Genomic DNA, 20,850 nt, shown 5'->3' on the forward strand with positions numbered 1-20,850 from the left:
CTGCTGACCTCTGCAACTACTGTTCGATCAGTTCTATTTTTTTCCGGCTGCAGCAGGCAACATGCGGAATTTCCCTGACCAGGGACTGGACCCGTGCACCCTGCAGCGACAGCATGGAATCTTAACCACTGGACACCAGGAAGTGCTCGATCGATTCTATTTAAAATAGTCCCCAAAAGAGAAGCATATTCATAGCAAAGTCTGCATTATAGAGGTGCTCTTACTTCTTTTAATAGGCATCTTCCTGAATTAAAACTCTAGACACAAATCTACAAATAATAGCCAACTTTCATCCTACATTTACCATATGCTACACCTTCTGCAGGTGTAATTCTGGATATACTTCATGTATGTGCTTAGTTGCTCAGTTGTGTCCAACTCTTTGTGACCCCGTGAACTGTAGCCTGCCAGGCTCCTCTGTCCATGGGGATTCTTCAGGCCAGGATACTGGAGAGGGTAGCCTTTCCCTTCTCCAGGGGATGTTCCCAACCCAGGGATCGAACCCAGGTCTCCCGCATTGCAGGTGGATTCTTTACCATCTGAGCCAAAAGGGAAGTCCAAGAATACTGGAGTGGGTAGCCTATCCCTTCCCCAGGGGACATTCCCAACTCAGGTCAAACTGGGGTCTCCTGCATTGAAGGCGAATTCTTTATCAGCTGAGCTACCAGGGAATCCCACACTTCATTTATACCTTATGATAATTCTTTGAAGGACACACTGCCCTCATTTTAAGATGTCGAAAGTGAGGTTTAGGGTATCTCACAGCTAGTAAGTTGGAGAACCAGGTTTCAAACTCACCCAACACTGGATTCTTTGCTTTTTTAACCCACTTTGCCTGAATGCCATCTATGAGGAGTATGCTCTGTTTTCTGAGGTGTGGTTCAGGGTCAACCTGGGGGCGACCACTCCTAGAATTCTAATCTAGAATATGGGTTTCATGAGGGACCCCTTGGGTACAATTACTTTATAGTTGACCCTTGAACAACATGGGGGTTTACAGGTGCCGACCCTCAAAAACCCAGGTACAGCTTATTCAAGCAACTGTAGATCCAACAGTACTAGCGTAACTACTATGAAAAAAATCGATGTATTGAATGCACCCCACAGTTCAAAATCCATGCTGTTCAAAGGTCAACTGCAGTTCTAGGAGCATCAAAATAGGATCCAGGGAATCCTTCAGACGTTTCAGGAATTACACAAGTGTCTGACTCAAAACTGGTTCTTAAATGTGTTTGTAACTGTTAAAAATCTTAAAATGAATATCATGTAAATAAAAATAACAGATATACCAAACATATCTAATATTAGAGATTATCAACATGTTAAATTGTGTTATAATTTTATACTCATAAAATATTGGTTTTGTTATATACTGGAGTTCATTGTCTTTGGAGGAAAAAAAAAGGGTTTCCTGTTCAAAAAACAAAGCTTGAGAAGCACTGTTGTTATAGAATTTACTTTTTATCTTAGGGTGAGGACACTGAGACCTCAAAGGGACTGCAGTGACTTTTGGAAGTTGTGGGTATCAGAAACGGCCTTTGCTTAAAACAAAGGAAATGTGCAGATTACAAGTATTTGGGACTTTTCTCGCTCCCCAGCCTTTTTGAAGGCTGCCCTTGGCTGGGGGCATCCCGCATGTAAGGCAGTAAGATGGTGAACGTGAAAAAGTCGCTGGAGTTGCTCAACTCTAGGCTCCAACCCGTCATGAAAAGTGGAAAGTAGGTGCTGGGGTACGAGCAAACGCTGAAAACGATCAGACAAGGCAAAACGAAACTGGCCATCCTTGCCAAGCACCCAGCCTCGGGGAAATCTGAAGTACAGTACTAGGCCATATTAGCTGGAACAGGCCTCCATCGCTATAGGGGTATTAACACAGAACTGGCAGAGCATGTGGAAAATACGAGAGCTTGTACACTGGCTGTCATGGGTGCAGGGGAACGGGTGCAGGTGATTCGGGTCGTGCCAGAACAGGCTGGTAAAAAGTCAATCATGTACAACTTTTCTGTAATAAAACCACCCAGAGCTTGTTTGAAAAACAAACCAAAAAAGAAGTATTTTGGATATGTGCTGTCTCTCCCAATAAAGATGGTATATATGCATATTTTTCTGTGTCATTTCAACTCTAAGAATCCTTTTTTCTGTCCTAAAACCGTTAAGGTAAGAATGCAAAATGAAATAGAAGGTATGTCAGAAAACAGGCAAACCCAAGGCTGAATCCTTTAAATGTACACATTTGACTTGTGTCCTACACAAGGAGCTCCCTTCTTTTCTGAGTGTGACTCTGCCTGGGGCAAGGTAGGAGGACAGAGGAGAGGGACCCCTACTGTTCAAAGTTGATGTATTTCACAGCTGTCTGGTTCTCAGCGTCGTGCCACAGGGCCCAGATATCCGTGGAGGTTAAGGCAAAGTCAATCAGTGTCTCCTGGAAAGAAATGTAGGGAGGAAACAAACAAAAAGAGGTTAAAATAAGACAGAAAAGGTACTACTTTATGGTGAGTTACACTTGTATAAGCAGGAGAGGTAAAAACATGAAAACTGAAGATGGTGCCATGTGAACCGGGTGAAATCCAAATCAAATTTTGTTTGGACGAAGTTTCATTAAATATTCCACTTTAAGATTACAATCCCATTACAACAGGTAAATTAGCCAGTACTTCTTTCCGGTACTTGTGTGATATGCAAAGCATGATTCAACCTACCTGAGAAGTGAACAGTGAGGAGATGTGATCTAGGCTATAGCGGTTATTCTCAGCGCTCACCAACTGGAAAACGCAGAACTGATAAAAAACAAGTTGCTAAGTTAATACTTGAAATAACCAACATGCCATTTTTCTAAGCAAGCAAGACTTATTAGCATTCAAAAACCTATTTTTAAAAAATATGTGTGATAAAATATATGTAGCACTTAACTATTTTTAACTGTACAGCTTAGTAGTATTAAGTACATTTATACTTGTGCAACCAATCTTCAAAACTTTTTTTTGTTTTTCAGAAGAGAAACCCTGTATTCGTTAAATCCCCCATTCCCCCCTCCCCGACCCTTCCCACTGCCCAGCTCTGGGCAACCAGCATCCTATCGTCTATCTCTAGGATCTTGACTCTTTTACATAATGGTACCTGTCTTTTAGGGGCTGTGTTTTCACTTAGGACAATATCCTCAAGGTTTACCCACGCTGCAGCATGTGTCAGAATTTCTTTCCTCTTAAAGTTGAATCATATTCCGTTTTATGTAAACACCACATCTTGTTCATCCACTCAGTCATCGATGGAGACTTAGGTTGCTTTCATTTTGTGGCTATTGGGAATATTGTTGCTAAGAACGTGGGTGTACAAATATCAAGACCCTACTTTGAATTCTTTGGGGTATATATCCAGAAGAGGAATTGCTTGATCATACGGAAATTGAAGAGTTGCCAAGCTGTACCCCATAGTGGCTGTAGCATTTTACATCCCCACTGGTAATGCACAAGGGTTCCAATGTCTCCACATCCTCCCTAACACTTGATATTTACTATTTCCCCCTGCCATGGTAGCTATCCTTGGGTATGAAGTAGAATCTATGGTCAGAAACCTATTTTTAATGCTTTTACCAAAAACAATTTAAAACATACACATGGTAAAAATCAACTCGAGTCAATCTTCACTACAAACAAAAACCTACAAAATAATTCATGTTTCATATTTAACTCTACTGCCAAAACAAAAAAGATGTCAAACTCAAAAATAATATTTAATGAACATTATTTTAAATAATTTTTTGACAAAGAAAATATACTATAAACTAATAAGAGCCATGAAGATTCTATCCTGGTACCATAAGCAACTGCTCACAAGAAGCTTTAAAAAAAATACAGTGATTCTCTTTGAGAGAAAAATAGACTGTACGAAGTATGAGAAAAATATGTAGTGGTCACATTCATGCCCGCCTCCAGCTACATTTCACAAGCTACATATCTCAAAGCACTACCGAGACATGAATCAACTTAGTAGGTCTCAACCAGCATTTAAGAAAAAAAAAAAGATTGAGAGTTTATCAGTTGATCACCCACGGTGAACACGTTTCATGAAAACTGTTTTTCTGTTATATGTCCATCGCCACATAAGGGTGTCCGGATAGCAATGTAAACTATTTGTTGTATCTTCCAGCCAAAAAGTTGGAAGAATGCTGGTCTAGTGCAGCGCTTCTCAAACGACCTGTGGTAAAGGAACAAAGGAACGCTTTTTTTTTTCTTTCATTTTTTAACCTGCTCCAGACTAATATTCTTCTTCTTTTTTTTGGGGGGGGGGAGGGGGGTGGTGCTCCACTGGGTGGCATGTGGGAATCTTAATTCCCCAAGCAGGGACTGAACCTGCACACTCTGCAGGGGAATCGTGGAGTCTTATATCACTGGACTGCTAGAGAAGTCCCTCAGAAAGATACTTTCATGACATACAGAAACCATGAATGTCTGTGGCAAAGTCAAATCACTTATGCTTCTGTTCTCTCAGTTTCTGTATTTATTTTACTGCTAACTAGTAACAATTTGTGGCCCAGGACCATTCTACAGACCACATCACAGGTCTACCGCACTTCTGTTTGAGATTTTCATTAGTGTCCTAGATGGAAACTATTATTGTTATTGTGTAGTGGCTAAGTCCTGTCTGACTCTTTTTCGACCCCATGGACTATAGTCCACCAGGCTCCTCTGTCCATGGGATTTCCCACGCAAGAATACTGGAGCAGGTTGCCATTTTTTCCTCCAGGGGATCTTCCAAACCCAAGGATCAAACCCATGTCTCCTGCATTGAAGGTGGATTCTTAACCATTGAGCCCAAGGAAGCCCAGATGGAAATACATACGGCATAATATAACACTGAGGACATGATGCTGAGAATGATTAAATTAATGCACTTAACAGAATTAGTGTCCAAAGAACCAAAAGAAAACCAAGAAGAAACAAATGAAACTAACAGGAATGGATGTAAACTACTACAGAGATTAAAAAGACCAAACAGGGCTTCCTTGGTGGTCCAGTGGTTAAGAATCTGCTTTGCAATGCAAGGGACACCGGTTCGATCCCTGGTCCAGGAAGATCCTAGAGGCCTCCGAGCAACAGAGACTGTGCTCCACAACAAGAGACACCATCACAACAAGAAGCCCACGCGTCCAAACTAAGAATGGCCCCAACTCACCCCAACTAAAAGAAAGCTGTAGTGCAGCAACAAAGACCCACCACAACCAACAAATAAATCGGTAAAAAACACCACCAAACTTCAAATGTGCAGGTTAGGGAGAAAAAAACATTCTGAAGAGCAGCTTTTGTTTAGAAAAAGAAAAAAAAAAAAGACCTCAACTTCATTATACTCTGAACAGGCACACCAGCATTACATGGCTGCTAAAAATGAAGTGTATCTGATTTTAGGCTTCATTAATAGAACCTTAATGCTTAAACCAAAGGAGATAGTAGCTCTGCTCACTTTGACCCTAATCCTAGAATAACACATCCGATCTCAGTGTAATCTTTAGAGCAGAGATTCTCAAAATGTGGTCCACAGACACCTAGAGGTCCCCAAGACTAATCTCAGGGGGTCAGTGAGGTCAAAACTCTTCACAGTAATTCTACATCATTTGCCCTTTTCATTGTGTTAATATTTGCACTGATTATGCAAAAAAGCAACAGTGGGTGAAATTACTGATCTCCTAATGTCACAGTGGCACCAACCTGAATACTCTTTCATGATAAAAATTCAACAAGCTAGGAATAGACAGGAACTTCCTCAACACAAAAAATACACAGCTAACATCATACTCAGTGGTGAAACACCCGAAGCTTTCTCTCTTAAACTGGGAATAAGACAAGGGTGTTAACTCTTGTCACTTCTATCCAACATTATACTGGAGGATCTGTTCAAGGAAATTAAGACAAAAAAAGAAAAGGCACATAAATTGGAAAAGAAGTAATAAAACTATCTTTATTTGCAGATGTTGCTGTCCTATAAATAGGAAGTCCCAAGGATTCCACTATAACACTACTAGAACTAAAAAGAGTTCAGTATATATAAAATCAATATAAAAAAGTGAATTATATTTCTATAAACCTGCAATGAGGAACCTGAAATGAAATTAAGATAACTTCACTTACAATAGTATCAAAAGGAATAAAATACATAGGAATAAGTTAATTAAAAAGCCCCTACAAAACCTGTATCATGAAAACTATAAAACATTAAATGGAAAAGCATCCCATTTTCATGAAGCAGAAACCTTAATACTGCTAAGATGGCGATGCTTTTCAGTATGATCTAGAGTTAACAAATCGCTATCAGAGTCTTCGACGTAGCAATGAACATACATGTCGGTCTCTGGCTCCTGACACGGAGCTCCTAAAATACCTGCAATCTTCTGAGTGGTGACAGAGGTGCTAGGAGCATCTTTTGTTATAGTAGCTGGTCTTTGACCCTGGTTCCCGGCACAGACTCCTAAATCCCTGTGCATTTCCTAAGTGACAGGAACACCTTTTGCTCCAAGAGCTGACTGCTGGATAGCTTCAGGATGGCAACTGGTCACCAGAAAGAGGAAGCCTGAATAGAATCTTGCAACTTTCAGCCCAGACCCCTATTTTCTACAAAGGGAAGAAAGGCCACTGGCTTCATAATCCATCATGCCTATGAGATGAAGCCTCCTTAAAAACCCCTATCCCTATGGGATGTGGGGAGCGCCCAGGCTGGGGAACACATCCATGTGCTGGACGGTGGTGCGCCTCAATGCCTTGAGACCCTTCTGGACCTTGCCCTACCTACGTCTTCAGCATTTATTGTATAATAAACCAGTAACTGTAAGTGTTTCCCTGAGTTCTGTGGGCCATTCTAACAAATTTCTGAGCCTAGGGAGGGGGTGGCATGAATCAAGAACCCAAGGACAAATGACTTCTCTTGTGGTCCAGTGGTTGAGACTCTGTGCTTCCAATGCAGGGGGCATGGGTCTGATCCCTGGTCAGGGAACTAAGATTCCGCACACGAGACAGCTTGGCCAAAAAGGTAAAAAATGAAACAAAAAAAGAACCCAAGGGGGTAAGAAGAGTCTCTGTATTGGGCAGCAGCCTAGCTTTGGGAGATGAGCATGAGCAGGGTGAGGAAGCGTCCACCTATGTGGAAAGCCTGGGGCAGGGTGGAAACTCACGCAGGGCGAGGAGGGTCCACACAGAGAGACAGCCCGCGCTGGAGACTAGAGCCCAAGGAGGCGGGGAGGGTGTCCACTGCACGGGGGTGGACCAGCGCAGTGTCAGCGCTGAGGGGGTGTGGAGGGCATCCACGTGAAAGGGCACCCTGGAGTGGGACCGCCCTCATTTAGTCGCTCAGTTGTGCCTGACTCATGGACTGCAGCACGCTGGGCTCCTCTGTCCTTCACTGTCTCCCGGAGTTTGCTGATGGACTGGGACCCCAGAGCCCAACGGGAGTGAGGAGGGGACCCAGACAGATCAGCACCCAGCATGGGGAATCAGAGCTCCAGTGGAGGGAGGAGGACAAACCCGACCTCGCTGGGATGTCACTAGGATTAAATGGATGGTATGTGTGGTGTGTGAGTCCAGAGGAAGCACACAGTCCAGGCATTTGCTGTTAATGTACATAAAGGGCCCGGAACCGTGCCAAACACAATATCCAACAATCTATTTATTTATTTATTTGGCTGTGCCACAGGGCTTAGTTCTTGTTGCTCTCTACCATAAGGGTTGTGTCATCTGCATATCTGAGGTTACTGATATTTCTCCCAGCAATCCTGATTCCAGCTTGGGCTTCATCCAGCCCAGTGTTTCTCATGATGTACTCTGCATGGAAGTTAAATAAGCAGGGTGACAATATACAGCCTTGACGTACTCCTTTTCCTATTTGGAACCAGTCTGTTGTTCCATGTCCAGTTCTAACTGTTGCTTCTTGACCTGCATACAGATCTCTCAGGAGGCAGGTAAGGAGGTCTGGTATTCCCATCTTTTTAAGAATTTTCCAGTCTGTGACCCACACCGTCAAAGGCTTCAGTATAGTCAATAAAGCAGAAGTAGATGTTTTTCTGGAACTCTCTTGCTTTTTCCATGAATCAATGGATGCTGGCAATTTGATCTCTGGTTCCTCTGCCTTTTCTAAATCCAGCTTGAACATCTGGAATTTCATGGTTCATGTACTGTTGAAGCCTGGCTTGGAGAATTTTCAGTATTACTTTACTAGCGTGTGAGATGAGTACAATCGTGTGGTAGTTTGAACATTCTTTGGCATTGCCTTTCTTAGGGACTGGAACAAAAACCGACCTTTTCCAGTCCAGTGGCCACTGCTGAGTTTTCCAAATTTGCTGGCATACTGAATGCAGCACTTTCACAGCATCATCTTTTACGATTTGAAATAGCTCAGCTCTTCCAACACCTCCACTAGCTTTGTTTGTAGTGATGCTTCCTAAGGCCCATTTGACTTTGTATTCCAGGATGTCTGGCTCTAGGTGAGTGATCACACCATCGTGATTATCTTGGTCGTGAATATCTTTTTTGTACAGTTCTTCTGTGTATTCTTGCCATCTTTTCTTAATATCTTCTGCTTTTGTTAGGTCCATACTGTTTCTGTCCTTTATTGTGCCCATCTTTGCATGAAATGCTCCCTTGGTATCTCTAATCTTGAAGAGATCTCTAATCTTTCCCATTCTGTTGTTTTCCTCTATTTCTTTCCACTGATCACTGAGGAAGGCTTTCTTATTTCTCCTTGCTATTCTTTGGAACTCTGCATTCAAATGGTTGTATCTTTCCTTTTCTCCTTTGCCTTTAGCTTCTCTTCTCTTCTCAGCTTTTTGTAAGGCCTCCTCAGACAACCATTATACCACTGTACTGTATCCCAAATACCTCATCGACATACAACAGCTAATGTTTGAATGATGAACAAAATCATTTCGTAAAATTAACTTCCCCTGCACCACTTAATAACACCTACAGCCCGTTCACAACTCCATTTTCTTCACTCAGAAGAAACTAGCTCTTTCTAGTTTAGAAAGAGCTTTCAAACTAGCTCTTTCTTGTTTAGTTTTGGTTAACTTCTCCTTCCACGGACTTCCCCTGTGGCTCAGCTGGTAAAGAATCCACCTGCAATGTGGGAGACCTGGGTTTGCTCCCTGGAGAAGGGAAAAGCTACCCACTCTAGTATTCTGGCCTACAGAATTCCATGGACTGTATAGTCCACGGGGTTGTAAAGAGTCGGACACGACTGAGCGACTTTCACTTCACTTTCCTTCCACGTTCCTTTAAACTCTCTACTTTCATCCTGAATTTTCCTTTAAGATCTTTGAATTCACATAGTAGCACAAAAAGTGGAAACATTTTTTTGTGTGGAAACACTGCAAGATACATCTAGAGGCTGATGTGAGAGCTGAAGAGACTCGAGTCTGCAGCTACTGCTCCACGCCAGTACACACAGAATAACTCGATACGCGTCTTATCTGTCTCGTACCTGTCCTCGCTTTGGTGCATGCAGGTATACTCCCAGGTAGAGTCCCATGGAAGGGGAATAAGCAAGTCGCAATTTGTGTCCAGTCCCAGCAGTGAGCCGGAGATCTTTATTTACGGGGACAAACTCCAGCATGTCAGCCACCATCAGGCACATTTGGTCCTGTCAAGAAAAGAATTAGTAAGTGATATTAAAGAACATTCAAGATGGAAAAAAAACTCCTTCCCTTTTTAAAGAATGCATATCCATCATATCTAGGACTGTATGTAATTTATCTGCTGAAGGGCCCTACAGGTTTTTTTGTTTTTTTTTTTAAAGGGCTGAGATGAAAACATTTCTTTGGTCTGATAGATAAAATGATTAGCTGTTTCGTATTCAAAGGTTGAACACTATTTTACCAACTTGCATTTTATTTTTTTAAGTTTTTATTTAAAAAAAAAAAAAAAAAGGTTTTGACCACACTGTGTGGCATGTGGGATCTTAGTTCCCCAACCAAGGATCAAACATGCAACCCCTGCACTGGGAGCACTGGACCACCAGCAGAAGCCTCTCAACTTGCGTTTCAAAACCACATTTGTCGTGAAGTGAAGAGTATACTTGGTATCACGTCAACGTTTCTGTAAGACTTAATTTTCCAAAATAAAAATACAAAAATTTAGGGGAGAAGTGTATGAAAAATAAAGTTAAACAAAACTGTCTGAATCTGGAAATGGCCCATCATTTTCAAAGTAAGAGATCTGATCATCTTTACGAGAGGAAACAAGACTTATTTCAATTTCTCTACAATTCACAATCCTATTTTAACTTACAGTAACTATCAATGTAGCATTTACCTTGTAAGACCACATTCGTAGTTTATGATCTTGACACAGAGCAAAGATGAAGGCATTGTGCTCGACACAATGCACAGCAAGGCTCAGGGGACGATCTGAAGGCCCCTGGTCACCTCTGAAAACGGAAGGCTGAGCATTAGCGTTTTATTGGTGCCAATTACCTGATCATTAGAGTTTGCAATTTAAGAGACAAAATAAAATTATAAATATACACTCTTAACGGAAGGAGCAAGAGTTTCCAGGCTGGTGTGCAGTAGCACACTTTCTGTCTGGCTCATGTCCGGTTACTATAGATGGAATGCGGTGTTGTATAGACCCTTCTCCTTTCCAGCGTAACATTTATTTGTCTTGGAGTCAGACTGGAAGCACTAATCGCCGCTGACCAGGGCAAAAGCTCACACTCTTGGGCCCTCTGATTCACTGGCTAGAGACACTCACCTGATAGCTGTGGGCATCCAGCCTATAAGCAGGCGCTGCATCACTGAGCTTTGTTTCAGCTCCACGACTGACACCACCCCTGCAAGACGGAAAACAGGCTAGTGATACCCAAGGCACCCCATGACATACTTGGCGAAACCCAAAGACAAGAGCATGCAACCGTAAACAAGGAATTTATAACAGGTGAGCTTTCTATACCAAGGAAGTCTTAGGCTGTACCTTTTCCATAGATCTGTCCTAACTAAAATATTCTGAATCATTACTGGATCAATAGCAACAGCAGTTTTACATTCCAAGGGGAAATTTTTGCCATTTACAAATGGTAACCCATGTTGCTGCTCAGAAGCAGCACTTCATTCTTTCCAAAAGCAACACTCAGTACCTTTCCTGAGCTAGGCGCAGTTCTAGACGCGAGAGATACAGCAGAAAATACAAGTGAAAACAGTCTTGTCCTCCTGGAACTTAATATTCCATTGAGAGGAAGGGAGAAGCAGACAGTTAACGAAGTAAACAGAATGCCATAAGTGGAGAAAAAGAAAACACAGAAAGGGTACAGTGAATGGGGGGAGGGGGTGGCGCGCGTTACAATTTTAAAAAGTGGTCAGATCACCCACTGAAAAAGGACCTAAAGGAGTTGAGAGAATGAGCCACAATGGTAGCTGGGGACAGACTATTCCTACCAAAGCCTTGGAATCAAGATTGCCGGGAGAAACATCAACAACCTCAGATATGCAGATGACACCACCCTTATGGAAGAAAGCGAAGAAGAGCCTCTTGATGAAGATGAAAGAAGAGAGTGAAAAAGCTGGCTTAAAATTCAACATTCAAAATACTAAGATCATGGCATCCGGTCCCATTCCTTCATGCCAAACAGACGGGGAAACAATGGAAACAGTGAGACACTATTTTCTTGGGCTCCAGAATCACTGAGGTCAGTGACTGAAGCCATGAAGTTAAAAGACGCTTACTCCTTGGAAGACAAGCTATGATCAACCTAGACAATATATTAAAAAGCAGAGACATTACTGTGCTAACAAAGGTCTGTATAGTCAGAGCTATAGTTCTTCCAGTAGTCATGCATGGATTTATGAATGGAACATAAAGAAGGCAGGGCACTGAAGAATTTATGCTTTTTAACTGTGTTGGAGAAGACTCGAGAGCCCCTTGGATGATCAAAGGAGATCAAACCAGTCAATCCTGAAGGAAATCAATCCTGAATATTCATTGGAAGGACTGATGCTGAAACTGAAGCTCCAATCCTTTGGCCACCAGATGTGAAGAGCCGACTCACTGAAAACACCCTGATGCTGGGAAAGACTGAAGGCAGAAGGGGACAACAGAGGACGAGATGGTTGGACGGCATCACTGCCTCAATGGACATGAGTGTGAGCAAGCACTGGAAGATGGTGAGGGACCAGGAAGCCCGGTGCGCTGCAGTCCATTGGGTCGCAAAGAGTCGGACACAACTGAGCGACTGAACACCACCAAAGCCCTTAGGCAGATGCGCCTGGTATGTTCAAGGAACTGCCAGAAGACATGTGGCTGGTTTGGAGAAGGAGGGGAGAAAGAATGAGAAGATGCAGTTAGAGAGGCAGCAGGGCGTTGCCATAGGACGCTAGGTTTATTGGAGTGAGATGAAGAACAGCCCTGACCCGAAGGCTTCAAGCAGTGGAATGGCATGACTCAACATAGGTTTTAAATGTCTTGGTCTGCCTGAGAAGTTTCTGCAGAGGGCTAAGGACAGATCTGGGAAGATAATTAGGAAGCAAATACAATAGTTCAGGTTAAGAGAAGGTGGTAACCTGGAGCATGGTAGCAGCACTGAGCTTCCTTGTTTCAGGTAAACTTGTTTTAGTTACAGCACCTCAAACTGAAAATAGACATCAGTCAACTCATCCCTACTAAAGGCCTTAGAATAGGCCACCTTACAGCCACCTGTTTTCCTACGTTCCAGTAAGCTGCAGTTCCTCATTCACTGTATAAAATCCCACCCTCTTGGGAAAAACTGTAAAGTGTTAGGGACTCATTAGGCAAGCAATAATGAATAACCATTTTAGGGTGGTTTGGAAGCAGTTCCTGCACTGGATAATGGCCTTGGACTTCTAATGTCTGTCTTAATGCCAATGTTTGTTTAAAATGAAATCCATGCTGCATTCCTGTTCTTACCAGGTACGTCATAAGGAGGTAGTTTAAGAACAAAGATTCCCCCGGAGGCAGATGGCAGAGCAAACAGAGCCTCCCCATCGTTGCTCAGCCAGGCTGCTGAGGTGGCAGAACCAGGGGAGAGGCCAGGCACTGATGGGATCGGCTGATAGTTGCAAGGATCCCTAAAATCAACTTTTCCAATGTCAGTGAATATTGACTGCATCTGACTTTCGATTGCCAGCTCCTGTGGAGAAATGAAAAAGAAAAATCTGTTAAAATCAAAATAAACGAATTTTGTTCAGTTCCTCCCAATTGCTATCAATGTTTTTAAAGTAAAAAAATTGTTGAGTTGAAAAAGGAAGCTGTTCTTTTTAATGAAACTATTTTTGCAACTTAAAATGTATTTGATCATTTAAAATAGTAACTAGGAAAGTATGAGGCTTCCCCAGTGGCTCCTCGGGAAAGAATCTGCCTGCAGTGCAGGAGATGTGGGGTCGATCCCTAGGTGGAGAAGATCCCCTGGAGGTGGAAATGGCAACCCACTCCAGTATTCCTGCCTGGGCAATTCCATGGACAGAGGAGCCTGGCGGGCTATACTCCATAGGGTCGCAAAAGAGCTGATCACGACTTACGGAGTAAACAATAACAACATGAACGTATGCTTGGTTAGGGCTAGCAAGGAATCCATCCTTCCTTCAATTCCAAAGGACACTGCTCTAATACTAAATTTGTGACCGAGTAACTTGAGAAATAAAGGACATTATACTTAACCAACTTACACTCCTATACATCCGGGAAGGGTGTGGTAAAAGCAACCTATGCACTGTCTGATTGGTTAATATCAAGATTATCACATGGTTCTGAGTCTCAGAGACATGAACTCCTCCGGGTAGAAGGACGCAGTTTTGGAATTTGAGGCGAACTGCATTATTCAACAGATTTATGTCCAATGACTCTTCCACCAGCTCCAATGTATCTCCAGAGGTTTTCCTATTAAAAAGAGACATTTGTAAAAAACAACAAAAAAAAGAGTTTACGCTTTTCTTTCTGATTGTTGCATGGAAATGTATGACAATAGTTTTCAGGTGAACTCTCCTAATTCAAAAATTTTGGATAAGCAAACTCAAATCAATTCTGCCATTCCAAACCACATTGTATAGTCTACAAAACACAGTATTATATACAATTCAACTATTATTATATGATTCTCTGTTAAATGGAGACATTTCCAAACTTGATAGTATGTTTAGAACAAAGTGTTAAGTTGCTTCAGTTAGTTCAGACTCTTTGCAACCCTATGGACTGCAGCCCTCCAGGCTCCTCTGTCCCCAGGATTCTCCAGGCAAGAATACTGGAGTGGGTTGCCATGCCCTCCTCCAGGGGGGATCTTCCCGACCCAGGGATTGAACCCAGGTCTATTTTGTCTCCCTCATTGGCAGACGCGTTCTTTACCACTAGCGCCACCTGGGAAACCTTTAGAACAATAGTCAATTCAATTAAACTCCGCTAGGATGCAACCCACTCCAGTACTCTTGCCTGGAAAATCCCATGGATGGAGGAGCCTGGTAGGCCACAGTCCATGGGGTAGCGAAGAGTCAGACATGACTGAGCGACTTCACTTTCACTTTTTCACTTTCATGCACTGGAGAAAGAAATGGCAACCCGCTCCAGTATTCTTGCCTGGAGAATCCCAGGGACGGTAGCCTGGTGGGCTGCCGTCTCTGGGGTCGCACAGAGTCGGACACGACTGACATGACTTAGCAGCAGGATTAAAATTCACACCACACACTCACACCTTATAGTGTAATGTGGCCTCTACATATAATTACTATAGCATCAAACTACAGTGATCTTATAAATGTGGGTGTTTCCCTTCTAAAGCTTCCTCCTGCTAGGAAGCAGGGTAGGCTCCTCCTCACGTACAACTCTGCTATGTGGTAGCTTCGGAACCACAGACGGCACCATGCTGGGAGTGTCCTAACCAGCGCCATCTCATCTAGCGAACCACCCGAATCTCCTCTCTGCGTCAGCGGGCTTCCGCCTCCGGGATCTAACGCCTCATGATCTGAGGTGGAGCTGATGGCACAATAACCAAGGGCACAGCAGATGTAACATGCTGAATCGTTCTGAAACCAGTCCCCCCACCCCAGGTCTGTGGGAAAATGGTCTTCCGTGCAACTGGTCCTTGGTGCCAAGAAGCCTGCCGACCACTGCTATAGGCGATCATCTTTGGTTTAACAGCTTTGACTGACAATAATTTCTAAATCTGTATCTTTTTCAGCCCACACTCTCCACTCACCTGACCACTGCCTCAAACTTGCACTTGTGTATCAGGGATCTCAAACTACACCTGTCCGAAACAGAATTCCTGGACCCAGCAAACCAGAAAAAACATCCGCTTCACCTGCACTTCTTTCCAACTCATGGATGGCGTCTCTGTAACTTCCAGTTGCTCAAGCCAAAAATCTGGGCTTCACCCTTGGATTTTTTTCTTTCAATATACCCTACATCTGATCTGATACTAAATGCTAACAAAATCACCTTTAAAACATATCCACTATTAGAACATTTCTCACAGCCTCTAACAATACCAAACTCATTTTAAGCCATCGTCTTTTGTGTGGATTGTGGCACCAACCTCTAATTGGTCTCCCTGCTCCCACCCCTTCCTACTACACTCTGTTCTCAACACAGCAGACAAGCAATCTTTTAAAAACACTGTTTTTCATTATACCTCTTCATTTAAAACCCTCCTCTCACTCAAAGTAAAAGTCACAGCCTTGAAATAACTGACAAAGCCCTAATCTGCCCCTTGGTTACCTTATTCCTCTATCCTGCATTCTCCCAAGAGGCAGACTTCTGGCCCTTTGCCATTCTTTGAAAACAACACACAAGCTCCTGCCTCAGCATTTTTGCCCTTTTTCTTCGAAGGCTCTACCTGAAATCTCATCCCTTGGGTACCCTTATTTCCTCTGCTCAAATGTTAACTTATCACTGAGTCTTGCCCAACTACCCTATGTGAAATATTAAACATAATAATTCCCCTTCTCCCTTCCCTGTTCTCCATTCCACGTATTACCTGATGAACTACTGTTTTTTGGGTTTACTGTTGTTGATCAGCTCCCTCTGAGAGCAAGGACTGTCTGCTCTGTTCCCTGCTATGTTCCCAGTCCCTAAACGTCCACTGGAACACATTGTGTGTGTGCAAAGTCACTTCAGTCTGACTCTTTGCAACCCAAAGCCCTACATAGCTTGCCAGGATCCTCTGTCCATGGGATTCTCCAGGCAAGAATATTGCAGTGGGTTGCCATGCCCTCCTCTAGGGGATTTTCCTGACCTAGGGATGGAACTCACATCTCTTGTGTCCCCTGTACTGGCAGGTGGATTCTTTAGCTCTAGCGTCGGAACATATTAGGCACTCAAAAATATTTCTGAAATCAATGAGATTTGCACCTCTAACATAGGTCTTTCTTCTGAGCCTATAAAGTTCAATGCCTACTTGACACTGTCAAAGAGCAACTACACAGACACTTTAATAGCACGTCTAAAAGAATGACTTAACATCTGTCCAAAACCCATCTTCTATATCTCAGAAGATGGCAATCCTTCTGCAGGATATCTGGTCAGTCACACCAAAAGACAGGAACTTGTCCTTGCTCCCTCCTTTTCCCTTACCATCCTTTATCCAATAGTCAGTCTATCACCTGGTCCTAATGAAGCTACCCTGTAAGTGTATCTCGAATCCATCTATTTCTGTTTTTCTAGCCACTCCCACAGCTGAGTCACCAACATGTCTTACTTTGTCCATCATAAAAGCAAACTGTTCTTTTGTATTTTACCCATCCATCCCAAATCTACTTTACACAAAGCAGACTGATTATTTTAAAATGTGATTTTGATCATGTTGCCAAGTCACTTCAGTCGTGTCCAACTCTGTGTGACCCCATAGATGGCAGCCCACCAGGCTCCCCTGTCCCTGGGATTCTCCAAGCAAGAACACTGGAGTGGGTTGCCATTTCCTTCTCCATTTGATCATGTTAGTAATCCTTTATAGACTTTCAGTGATTGCTCAACATACTCAGGATAAAATTCACATATCTTGGGGCTTCCCTGGTAGTCTAGTGGTTAAGAATCTGCTTGCCAACTCTCAGGACACCAGTTCGATCCCTGGCCTAGGAAGATTACACACGCTATGCAGTACCTAAGCCCATGCTCTAGAGCCTGTGCTTTGCAACAAGAGAAGCCGCAGTAATGAGAAGCCCGTGCACCATAACAAAGACCAAGCACAGCCTGAGGTCCTTCATGATGAGTCCGGCCCAGCTACCTAGTCTCAGCATCTCTCACGTCCTTATCCGTTTTGCCCATTTGCAGTTAAGCCGCATAGATCTTTAGTCAGTTCCTCAAACCTGTCAAATTCTTTTCACCTCATGGATTTTGGAGATAGTGATCCCACTTGCTCAAATGCCCTCTCTCGCAACACCTTGCCTGGCTAACCTTTCCCCCTTCTAATCTCAGGTGAAATGTGACTTACTTTAGGCCTTTCCAGCCCCACCAATGATACTTGGTCTTCCCATTAGCCTCTCAAAGCCCTATTCTTCTCCTCTGAGGCAAGAATGAAAAATCTGTATTGATATACCTATGTATGAACATTAGCTTAATGCCTTTTTCCTTCTCAAAACTGCCCCATGAAAGGTAGGTCCACTTCTCTTACACTGCCACACCCTGCATGATGAAAACGGTGATTGTTTTTGTTAGTCATTTTGTCCCCAGGACACCTAGCAGTGCCTGACAAGTAAAGGCTCAAACACATTCATAGGATGAAGGAAGCTTCATTCACAGAATGAATGTAAAGCACTACAAACACATAATGGGCTCATGTTTTAAAACTGGTCTTTGGGGCTTTAGCCCCTATGCTACATTTATTCTGCTTTTAGTGTTGCCTGGGAGGGTACCTCTTCCAGAACTCTGGGTCTCCTTAATTCTCCACTGATTAAGACATAAACAGAAAGCAGGCTTTTCTTCTTTGCTTGTCTACAACCACTCGGAAAATGAATGACACCTTAGGGACAGACACGCAAATTCAGCCGCCAAACGACCCGACCTTCCAGAGGGTTTGCCAAACACAGCACTCACCAATGAATGAATCTGTTCCTGGTGACGGAGAACAGCTTGCCACTTTCCACATAGTAGAAGCCTCCCGCGCTCTCACCATATTTTACGGCTCCGGCCGCTGCATTTGCAGTTCCTGCAAAAGGTCAGTGGTCAGCCTGCACACGTGGTTCTCTGGGGATGACACGGACTGAGGTCGCTGAGAAAGCAGAGGAGGACGGACTGACAGTCCATACAGAATGAAAGGGGAGGAAAGAGGAGGCAGCAGGACACTAAGGTAGCTCTGATTCCTGTGCTAATAGGCATGTGGGCTCAGAAGGGTAACGGGGGCGGTTAGGGATTGAGGAATCCACAGGAGAGGCCCGAGAGGAAGGTTCGGATCGCGCTCTGCTGGGATGCTGCCGTACCAATGCCGCAAACAGTGAACTCCCGAAAGTGCCTCGGCCTTTCGCGCTCAGCGCCGACGACCTCCACGAAGCTCCGTTCCACGGCTCCCGCCGCCGCCATCTTCCCGCGCCGCCGCGAGGCCCGACGGGACACCAGCAGGGCCGGGCGGGTGTCGTCACTTCCGGGGGAGGAGCAGGCGGGCAGGTGGAGAAGCCCGGAGAGGTCGAGGGCGGCCGGATCCTGCGTTGTGAGGCGTCCACCGAGTTAGCTGGCGACCAGGTGCGCAGGGAGGGAGCCGAGGGAGAAGGGGCTAGGGGAAGCCTGCGGACTCCACCTGAGGAAACCTTTGCGTGGCCGACTAGGAAGCCCCAAGGGGCGGCGCCATTTTCCCGGCGGCCTCGGGGCAGGGGGCGTGGCCGGGTTTGTTTCCATTTTAAAAACGCCGGCGCGGGCATAGGGCCTCATCCTGCCGCGAGGGGCGAGGTCCAGGGAGGCCCGGCAGACGGGCGCCCTCTGCTGGGTTTCGAGCTTGCGGTCACCTCTCCCTGCGTCGTAGTGTCTGTCAGTGCATCTCCGCTCTGTCTCCTTTTATTCACCCTTAAGCGAGCCTTGGAATGGGATGGTGGGTGATGGGGGCGGGGGCAGTGAAGGGCAGAGTGTCCTTTTGTGTTGGAATTTTTCTGAGAGACTGTATACGAGTATTTTTGTATAACGAACCGTAATGTATTCTGGTATTCACGCATCTGGAATGGGTGAATTTAACTCAGATGACCATTATATCTACTACTGTGGGCAAGAATCCCTTAGAAGAAATGGAGTAGCCATCATGGTCAACAAGAGAGTCCGAAATGCAGTACTTGGATGCAATCTCAAAAACGACAGAGTGATCTCTGTTTGTTTCCAAGGCAAACCATTCAATATCACAGTAATCCAAGCCTGTGCCCCAACCAATAACGCTGAAGAAGCTGAAGTTGAACGGTTCTATGAAGACCTACAAGACCTTTTAGAACTAACACCCAAAAAAGGTGTCCTTTTCATTATAGGGGACTGGAATGCAAAAGTAGGAAGTCAAGAAACACCTGGAGTAACAGGCAAATTTGGCCTTGGAGTATGGAATGAAGCAGGGCAAAGGCTATTAGAGTTTTGCCAAGAGAATGCACTGGTCATAGCAAACACCCTCTTCCAACAACACAAGAGAAGACTCTACACATGGACATCACCAGATGGTCAACACCGAAATCAGATTAATTATATTCTTTGCAGCCAAAGATGGAGAAGCTCTATACAGTCAGCAAAAACAAGACCAGGAGCTGACTGTGGCTCAGATCATGAACTCCTTATTGCCAAATTCAGACTTAAATTGAAGAAAGTAGGGAAAACCACTAGACCATTCAGGTATGACCTAAATCAAATCCCTTATGATTATACAGTGGAAGTGAGCAATAGATTTAAGGGACTAGATCTGATAGAGTGCCTGATGAACTATGGATGGAGGTTCGTGACATTGTACAGGAGACAGGGATCAAGACCATCCCCATGGAAAAGAAATGCAAAAAAGCAAAATGGCTGTCTGAGGAGGGCTTACAAATAGCTTTGAAAAGAAGAGAAGTGAAAAGGAAAGATATAAGCATCTGAATGCAGTGTTCCAAAGAATAGCAAGAAGAGATAAGAAGGCCTTCCTCAGTGATCAGTGCAAAAAAATAGAGGAAAACAACAAAATGGGAAAGACTAGAGATCTCTTCAAGAAAATTAGAGATACCAAGGGAACATTTCATGCAAAGATGGGCTCGATAAAGGACAGAAATGGTATGGACCTAACAGAAGCAGAAGATACTAAGAAGAGGTGGCAAGAATACACAGAAGAACTGTACAAAAAAGATCTTCACGACCCAGATAATCACGATGGTGTAATCACTCACCTAGAGCCAGACATCCTGGAATGTGAAGTCAAGTGGGCCTTAGCATCACTGCAAACAAAGCTAGTGGAGGTGATGGAATTCCAGTTGAGCTATTTCAAATCCTGAAAGATGATGCTATGAAAGTGCTGCACTCAATATGCCAGCAAACTTGGAAAACTCAGCTGTGGCCACAGGATTGGAAAAGGTCAGTTTTCATTCCAATCCTAAAGAAAGGCAATGCCAAAGAATGCTCAAATTACTGCAAAATTGTACGCATCTCACACACTAGTAAAGTAATGCTCAAAATTCTCCAAGCCAGGCTTCAGCAGTACATGAACTGAGAACTTCCATGTTCAAGCTGGTTTTAGAAAAGGCAGAGGAACCAGAGATCAAATTGCCAACATCTGCTGGATCATCAAAAAAAGCAAGAGAGTTCCAGAAAAACATCTATTTCTGCTTTATTGATTATGCCAAAGCTTTTGACTGTGTGGATCACAATAAACTGTGGAAAATTCTGAAAGAGATGGGAATACCAGACCACCTGACCTGCCTCTTGAGAAACCTATATGCAGGTCAGGAAGCAA

The 20,850-nt window shown here is 43.9% G+C and overlaps 1 protein-coding gene and 1 pseudogene across 2 annotated transcripts in view; one reads left to right on the top strand and one right to left on the bottom strand.

Annotated features, from left to right (window-relative positions):
• The window catches only part of NUP160 (nucleoporin 160), a 44,253-nt gene extending 25,718 nt beyond the window's left edge, over positions 1 to 18,535 (bottom strand). For both annotated transcript variants that reach the window (XM_055547127.1, XM_055547126.1), the window contains exons 1-9: positions 18,389 to 18,535; positions 18,006 to 18,117; positions 13,652 to 13,862; positions 12,894 to 13,116; positions 10,728 to 10,806; positions 10,290 to 10,404; positions 9,460 to 9,618; positions 2,700 to 2,777; positions 2,325 to 2,422 (exon numbers count right to left, since the gene is read on the bottom strand). In XM_055547127.1, coding sequence (XP_055403102.1) covers positions 2,325 to 2,422; positions 2,700 to 2,777; positions 9,460 to 9,618; positions 10,290 to 10,404; positions 10,728 to 10,806; positions 12,894 to 13,116; positions 13,652 to 13,862; positions 18,006 to 18,117; positions 18,389 to 18,488 — 1,175 coding nt within the window. In that variant the 5' untranslated portion in view covers positions 18,489 to 18,535. The remainder of the gene's footprint in view (positions 1 to 2,324; positions 2,423 to 2,699; positions 2,778 to 9,459; positions 9,619 to 10,289; positions 10,405 to 10,727; positions 10,807 to 12,893; positions 13,117 to 13,651; positions 13,863 to 18,005; positions 18,118 to 18,388) is intronic.
• Positions 1,547 to 2,311, top strand: LOC129627671 (60S ribosomal protein L30-like; annotated as a pseudogene).
• Positions 18,536 to 20,850: the final 2,315 nt, after the last annotated feature.

Source organism: Bubalus kerabau, chromosome 15, assembly GCF_029407905.1.
Source record: "Bubalus kerabau isolate K-KA32 ecotype Philippines breed swamp buffalo chromosome 15, PCC_UOA_SB_1v2, whole genome shotgun sequence".
In the NCBI taxonomy this organism is placed as follows: Eukaryota; Metazoa; Chordata; class Mammalia; order Artiodactyla; family Bovidae; genus Bubalus; species Bubalus kerabau.